Source organism: Lolium rigidum, chromosome 4, assembly GCF_022539505.1.
Source record: "Lolium rigidum isolate FL_2022 chromosome 4, APGP_CSIRO_Lrig_0.1, whole genome shotgun sequence".
Taxonomy (NCBI): domain Eukaryota; kingdom Viridiplantae; phylum Streptophyta; class Magnoliopsida; order Poales; family Poaceae; genus Lolium; species Lolium rigidum.
In genome coordinates this window covers 75893214-75901645 of record NC_061511.1, presented here as the reverse complement: position 1 = coordinate 75901645, position 8432 = coordinate 75893214, and the positions used below count along the sequence as shown (strand labels likewise).

The following is an 8432-nucleotide window of genomic DNA, read 5'->3' as shown; positions in this document are numbered from 1 at the left end:
AGGAGACCACATCAGAGTGTCTACTTGATCCTAGTAGATAATGTGGCCATCAACATAAGATATGTTGCAACCATTGCCCACAAAAAATCCACCATGATTGATTTCAATTGTGAAATATGAACTACATCGACCTGCCAAATCAAAATTTCATATTTTAAGTACTGAATCCATGACTAGATATAGTCAGTCAACACTATGTTTTACCTACTGCAACCTTGAGTAAATGATAGCCAATTGCAAATCTCTGTGCACATCATCACTATATGATCTGGGTGAACAATTTCACTTCAAAGGATCCTTGTTTTATTTAAAACTGCTCCCAAACCTCACCCAAATCCCCTACTCAAATCATGCCAAACACCTTCCGTAAACAGCTAACACAAATCACGTACAGTATCCGAAATCAATCTACAGAAAAGTCATGGATGAGATTGACAACAATTGTGGGCTTACATACACGGGAGCGGGAGCTCCTTCCGGACGCCGATGGGGAGTCATCGCCACCACGGGGGAGCACGACGACAACACGCGCGCCTGACTCCCTCTCCGCCTCGATGTCGATGAAATCCACTGGCGATCCCCAGCGAGGGCAGCAAGGATCGCGACAGCGCCCCGGCGGTTACTGCTCCCTAACCCCTCACCTAGGAACGATCGGCAGGGTAGTATACTGGTGGAACACCTAGGCACTCAATGCTAGGATATTTAAGGGCTTAAACGCTAATAATCGCTAGCTGCTAATAACCTATAGGCTCATGTGACACTGGTAGTGGGTCTCCTGAATCCCCAAGTCAATCCATACAGAGGCTCGCATGGGCTAGTGACCGTCTGTGACACATCAACACGTATTTGATGACCGTAAAATTGTATTCACTAAGTACGGTGACTAAATTGACTTTGTCTGACAAGTTCAGTTATTGCCGATGGATTTAACTCTTTGCCTGATTGTGTACGGACGGAGTGATGAAATCTCATGCCTACCATGCACAGAACTAATACAGTGCAACGTCAATCACTTATGTGTTTTCTTCACCGTTCACATGGATTTGAACTAACGCATAACTTTATGAGAAATTTTACACTTGTTATTAAAAAAAATCAGGATACTAATTTTAGTGTATGAGTAAGCAATGGAACGAAAATCCGAACGGTGCATAAAACACATGTATGGAAGCGACGACACATTTTAAAAAAAGCAAGTGTCTCAGAAACACATCACGTCTACTCAGGGAATAAAAATATTGAACCTGAGAATAAATCTCGTCTATTCGGGGAACATAAATATCACGGAGGAACACACATCATCAGGGGCGGAGCCAGGATTTGACTATAGGGGGGGCGAGGACGACAACTGCCACTGGATAGTGTAGAAGATTTTTTTTGTTACACAACTGATCGGCACACAAGATAGTATAACACGATTCATGATATCTCAAATATAATATCATTATCAAAATATGACAATTACACAAATCATTTGTGTCTTTTCATCATCATTGTTGAAGTTTTTTTGGAAAAATAAATTGTTCTACTCAATGGTCATATATAAATCTATTTATAATTTTCTATTCGATCTGATAAAAAATTAACTAACCAGTAGTCAATATACACGACATATACCTTAGTCAGGCGAGGCACTATTGATTGGAGACCAGCTCTGATCTGCATAGGCGCTACACGGAGAAGCCCCGGAGGAGCTAGCACCCAGGCAGCCATGCCGCATCTGGACCTGATCCGGTCGCGGTGGCGTATGTAGGCGGCGAGCGGCGGACGGCGGCGTCTTAGCAGCGAGATGCAGGCATAGGGACCCATGGTTTGATCAATTGAGGATCGATCGATCTGCTAATTTCATTGGACCGAATCTGTATGGGCAGGTACGGAGCAACTTTCATCCAGGTAAACAACGATATGCGGGCTCTAATGGGCTTTTACTTAAGGACGGCTAATTAATCTACGTCCATTAGCGCGAAATACCAGTAGTATATACTAGTATCGTAAGCTAGGAAATGTTGAGGGGGGCGATACATTGGGGGGGGGGGGGTCTAGCCCCTGCTCGCCCCCCCCCTCCCTCCGCCCCTGCACATCATGTATACTCATGGAATAAGAATATTGTGTTTGAGGAACAAATATCGTCAATGCATGGAACAAGAATATGGCGTATGAGGAACAAATCTCATCCACCCGAGGACCAAAATAGGGAATAAAACCAAAACATAACAGTGAACAGAGAAACATACAGCTAGGAACCATAATTTCGTGGAACTAATTTCTTTGGAACAAAAATCTTCATGAAAAAATGAACGGATCACTATACACTAGGGAATAATACAGATAGAGAGCTCAAACTAAGGGAGAAAAAACTCTAGATAGAGGGGAACAACAACCTAGACAGAGGGGAATAACAACCTAGACAGAAGGGAACAACATGCTAGACAGTGGAGAACAACAACCTACACGGAAGGGAATAAGAACGTGAACGGAGGGGAACATACTATATGGTGGGGAACAACGACCTACACGCAGGGGAACAACGGCCCATACGGAAGGGAACAACATTCTAGATGGAGGAGAATAACTTGAACACAAGGGAATGATAGCCTAGACTCTAGGAACGACATCCTAGACGTAGGGGAACAAGACTATACACAGAGGGGAACAAGAGCCTAAACAGAGAGAAACAACAACCTAGACGGAGGGGAACACTAACTTGGACGGAGAGGAACACTAACCTAGACAGAGGGGAACAACATTTCAGACGATGGGGAACAACATACTACACAGAAGGAAACAAGAGCGTGGACGGAGGGGAACAACATCCTAGACAGTGGGGAACAACACCATATACGGAGAGGATAAGAGCCTAGACAGATGGGAACAAGAAAATGGACGGAGGGGAACAACAAGATGTAGGGGAACAATAGTCTAGACGGTAGGGAACAACAGCCTACACATAAGAGAACAAAAGCCTAGACGGAGGGGAACAAAATCCTAGACGGTGAGGAACAACAACCTAGACAACCTTGATGGATGGGAACAAGAGCCTTGACGCAAGGGAACATCGGCTTTGCCGAAGGGGAATGAGAGTTTGACAAAGGAGATGAAGAACTTAGAAGGAGGAGAACAAAATTTTAAATATAGTGAAACAAGTGTTTAAATGAAGAGGAAGAAACCATTAGAGAAAGAAAATAAGTAAACCATATGGAAAATTCCTACTAAAGACATTAAAAAATAAAATTAAAGTAAAATCATGTAAAAGAAAAGAAAATAATGTAGTGTAGAAAAGAATCTAAGAAAGAAGAAAGAATGGTAAAGAAAGAAAATGAAAAGAAAAACATGGGAAAAACAAATATGGAAGGAAAATAAGAATCATATCTAAGAGGCTCAGGTCACGAGAAAAAAGCCATGGTAAACAAAGAAAGAACTAAGAGCATCTCCAGTCGCGTCCCCCAAACCGTCCCCCAAACCGCGCCGGATCGAGCGTTTGGGGGACGTGTTTTGTTCGTGCCGCGTTTGGGGGACGTCGCTCCCCAGCCGCGTCCCCCAAACGCCGCCCCCAAACATTAAAAGTATTTTTTTTGGCTAGAAAGAAACTATTTAATAATATTCAAATCGGTTGAACATAAACAAATTATATATAAAACTTCGAAAAAATATAATTAAATACATATAAACTATCTACTTCTTCTTCTTCGCCGATGGCCCCGCCTCGTCGTCGTCATCGCGGTGGCGCTTCCTGCTCGTCACCTCTTCCGAAGAGGCGGTGTCGGCGCTCGACGCGTCGTCGTCGCCGGTGCTCGTCGGCTGCGCCTTGGCCTTGGCCTTGGCCTTGGCCTTGGCGGCCTTCGCCTTGGCCGCCTTCGCCTTCGCACGGGCCACCGCCGCCGCCGCGGCCTCGCTCTCTTCTTCCTCCTCCTCCCAGCCCAGCCATTCCTCCTCGCTGTCAACTGGGGCGGGGAATCGTCGCCGCCGCTCGGCGTCCCGGCTTTGTCCCACCAATGGCGCCAGCCGCGGGCTTTCCTCGCCTGGAGGTGTCGGACGGGAGCCGGGAGATGTAGCTCATCGTCGCCGGAGGTGTCGGATGGAGGCTTGGATGAATGACGGCGTACGTACGGGTCTTATTGAGCGCGGATGAACGGCGGCGCAGAAGTCGAAGAGAGCAGCGGTTGCTCTTCCGAGGAGTCGGTGCTCCATTCCGGCGGGGTTGGCGCGTCGTCGACGCGGTTGCCAATGCGACAATTCCGCTTCCTGTCAACTGCACCGTCGCTACGTATGTGGCGGTTGAGCGTCCGAGCCGCTGACGGGTCGGCCCCGCGCCTCCTCGCCTCTCATTTCGTTGTGTCCGGCGTGCCCGGTGCGTCCCCTGTGGGACGGGGACGGGCTCGGGACGCCGGACACTGTATCGGGGCGCGCCGGACAAAAAAGGGCTGTGGGGCGCGCGGCTGGAACGTTTTTTTGTCCGGCGCGCCCCAAATCCCTTTGGGGGACGGTTTGGGGGACACGACTGGAGATGCTCTAAGAGCGTTTTCCTTTGTTTTTGAAATTCCGCTCTTAAAGATAAATCAAATAAGTTGGTCCGCATTATTAATCAAATATCACATTATTAGACCAGCGGCAGTAACCACTATCGAACGGCAATCCCTGCGATCGAATCCTGGCTCGTACGTATTTTTCTCGGCTTTTTCGGTCGTGCTCTCCACAGATGGGCCGGCCCATCAGTACGTCCCCTTCAGCGAAACCAAGGCTCCGCGGCGCGCGCGCTAGCGAGTTTTTTCTGCGGAGGCACCATCAACCGCCGCCACCACGCCCTACTCTCACAAGGCGCGTCGGCCAGGGCCAGGACCGGTGCCTTCCGTCGCCGCAGATCGAACCCGCCCCGATGGGATCCAATCGGCGCGCGCAAGAGAGGAAGACCGCCGCCGCTAGCACCGCCCGGGCTTTGCCCGGCGGCGGAGGTGGGGAAAGGGAGGAGGCGCCCCGATCGCCCTTGGGGAGGGGCGACGGGAGCGGGGGAGCGCCGAGAGAATCTTTGTGTATGTAACCCCCGCAACGGCGTGAATCAACCTAATTGGTCTAAAATCGGAGATGTCTTCCTCTTCCTTCTTTGGTATGAAGAGCAATATTTGCGGCGTGTTTGAGCTATGCACCAACTGCATCTGCACATTGTCATCCTGCACGCAAATTAGCAGATTTCCCCACCAATATATGTCGCAAATGCCAAGATTACATCAACAATCTACACAAAAGCCTCTCACTTCCTGCAGTTAAAAGCATCACTACTCCTCCTACAGTCGAAACTACAGTAAACACCAAAATTAACGGTACAGCCTGGCTAGGCACGACACGCGCGCGCGCCCTTGATCGATCGATCCTGCTACAACTGGATGGTGACTCCCCTGGCGCCCATGCCGGCGAGCCGCTGCTCGGCGGTGCCCATCTCCCTCTCCCCGCCGGCGCCTCCCCTGGACACGTCGTGGCGCGTGGCGTCGAACTTCTCGCCGTCGCCCCACAGCGCGTAGGCCTCCTCCCCGTGCGCGGCGTCGTCGCCGATCATGAGCTGGTCGTCGGGCATCCGGAGCGGGATGAAGAGGCCGATGCCGAGCAGGATGAGCGTGGTGACCACGAGGTTCCACACGATGACGAAGGCCGCGCCGGCCAGCTGCTTGCCGACCTGCCCGATGCCGCCGCCGTAGAAGGCGCCCTTGGACCCCGGCACGGGGGACTCCATCGCCATCAGCTCGGGCGTGGCCAGGAGCCCCGTGAGGACGCCGCCCAGGAGCCCCGCTACCGCGTGGGTGTGGAAGACGGCCAGCGTGTCGTCGACCTTCATCAGCAGCGTGGACTTCTTGTGCAGGATCATCATGCTGAACCACGGCACGCTGCCGGCGCACATGCCCATGATCACGGCCGCCCACGTCTGCACCAGCCCTGTAGCAAATTACATGTCAGAAAACGATGCTCTTGGCAGCGAATACAGGAATACATTTTATTCAGATCAACTTTCAGTCGATGTCAGCTACGATAGACAAGAACAGGACGCGCTGAAGCTTCTACGACTTTTGACGCTCTCCTAATTTGACTTTCTGCCGCTAGTAGTTCACAACAACGCATTTTGATTGATTGATTAATTGCAAAGAGGAATAGCTCTGCGTCTGTCCGTACGTACCTGCGCCGGGGGTGATGCAGACGAGGCCGGTCATCATGCCCTGGACGGCGCCGATGACGGACGGCTTGCCGAAGAAGATGACGTCGAGGCACGTCCACGTGAGCAGGCTCGTCGCCGCGCTGACGTTGGTGTTGAGTACGGCTATCGACGCCGTGATGTTGGCGGCGTACGGCGCGCCGCCGTTGAACCCGGCCCACCCCATCCACAGCAGCCCGCCGCCGGCGATCATGAGCAAGATGTTGTTCGGGGAGAAGCGTTCGCGGTCGCTCTTCAGCCTCGGGCCCACCTGTCAGCCAGCCGCAGTTTATACATGGTTAGTGATCAGCCATCGACGGCGTGCTGCAAACTGAGCAGCAGTTCGGCACTACGGGCTCGTTTTCTGAAGCTCGTGCGATCAAATCGAATTACAGAAGCAACAGTGAATAAATTACAGTAATTCAAAAACTAGATCTACTGAATGTGTAGCTAGTCTTTTTCTTTGAACTGAATTTTGTGACTAGTCATAACCGTGTTGGGGAACTTGTACCACACCGATTGGATAACGCGACTGACAGCGCCATGGGATATTTTGCAGGCTTAATTTTGACCCATCACCATCAGATAATAAATTTGGACCTGCAGTACTAGTTCAAGTTGCCTCATATGAAATTGACATTTTTCTTTCTTGCATCGGCTACACCCGTTGCTGCTGCAAGACGACACAGCGATCGAGACCTGGAGCGACAGGAGACACCACACACGGGGTCTTCGGTGTTGCCATGACCGACGCACTCAGCCTACCAGCTTAGCCGAAGCTAACGACATGGTCCAGCTCGTTCACACGTTCCATGAGAATATGAGATGAAAGGGGGTTTCTTCTTAGACCCCTTTTTTGGGTGCTTGCAGCTATCAGCGGAATAATACTTATGCTAACTGTTACTCTGAACATGTGACTGCCCAAATAAAGAAGAAAGAAAAGGAAATCTACAAGGACTTATGGAGAAATATTACTAGTTTCTTCCAAGATGACTTACTTTTAGAAACCTTCCAAGATTTACTTTGAACACATGTGGAGAATAAATTCCAGTCCAGACATTATATATACTAGCAAAGATTGTAGAGTAGTAGCAGTAGTTTATTGTGTGTTTGTTTTGCAGTAGTGATGTTTATTCTCATGGTGACATGGGCATGGCATCGCAACGAGGAATCCACGATGCTTGTGCAGCAGCTGGGTCAAACTACTTGGGCTAGCAACGAGTAGCACCACCTAACACGTCGCCGTTCCGACCAGGACATCGACCAAAAATGAGGAAAAGCAAGCAACGAGAATGCATACCCAGTAGGCGGCGGTGAAGCCGGCGATGCCGGAGGAGAGGTGGATGACGTATCCGCCGGAGTAGTCGATGACGCCCCAGTGGTAGAGGAAGCCGCCGCCCCAGAGGCTAAACGCGCCGACCGTGTACGACAGCAGCAGCCAGAGCGGCGTGAAGGCCATCCAGGCCTTGATGTTCATCCGCCCCAGCACGGACCCCGCGAGGAGGATGAGCGTGATGGCGGCGAACTCGAACTGGAACAGCACCAGCGTCGCCTCCGGGTAGAAGGGCTCGGCGGCGGGCGTGCCGTTCTCGCCGCCGTGCGCCGTCGCCGACAGCCTCGCGCGGCCCGTGAGGTAGCCCTGCGAGAGCGCCACCCCGGCCTTGCCCCAGAAGGGCAGCAGCCGCTCGCCGAAGGCCATGCGGAAGCCGACGAGGACCCAGACGAGGAGGGAGGAGGCGTAGGCGTAGAGCGCCATGAAGGCGGAGTTGACGGCCCACTTCTTCTTCACGATGCTGCCGTAGAGGACGACGAGGCCCGGCATGGACTGGATGCCCACGAACGTCGCCGCCGTCAGCTGCCACGCGTTGTCGCCCTTGTTCAGCCACTCCGGCACCGCCGGGAGGTCCGCCGCGTACGCGCCCACGGCCGCCGCCGCGGCCGCCGCCGCAACAGCCATCTCGGGCGACGAGCGCGCTTGCCGGTGCCCGGGAGGTTTGGGGAGACGCGCGCGGGTTTGGTCTGGTGGCCGGGGCGCTGCTTGGCAGGCGTCGAGGCCGCGCGCGCTCGTTTAATAGGAGCATTCGCCGATCAAGTTGAAACCGTTTAATAAGATCATCATCCACCTGTCAGTCGTGTCACTTGAGCCAGGGCTCTGGCCCCACAGGTCATAGTCAGACCGCGTGAAATTTTCAACTATTTCTGACCTGATGATGGTCTCGTGTTTACGGCAACCATGGCGTACTGTTTGGGCTGTACG

The 8432-nt window shown here is 51.9% G+C and overlaps 1 protein-coding gene across 1 annotated transcript; it reads right to left on the bottom strand.

Moving 5' to 3' along the window:
* Window positions 1-5166: 5166 nt before the first annotated feature.
* LOC124648008 (ammonium transporter 2 member 1) lies at window positions 5167-8220 on the bottom strand. Its single transcript, XM_047187840.1, has 3 exons — window positions 7476-8220; window positions 6161-6446; window positions 5167-5922 (listed from the first exon to the last, which is right to left on the bottom strand). Exons 1-3 carry the CDS (start codon window positions 8130-8132, stop codon window positions 5369-5371), a joined length of 1497 nt encoding a protein of 498 aa, XP_047043796.1. The 5' UTR covers window positions 8133-8220; the 3' UTR covers window positions 5167-5368.
* Window positions 8221-8432: the final 212 nt, after the last annotated feature.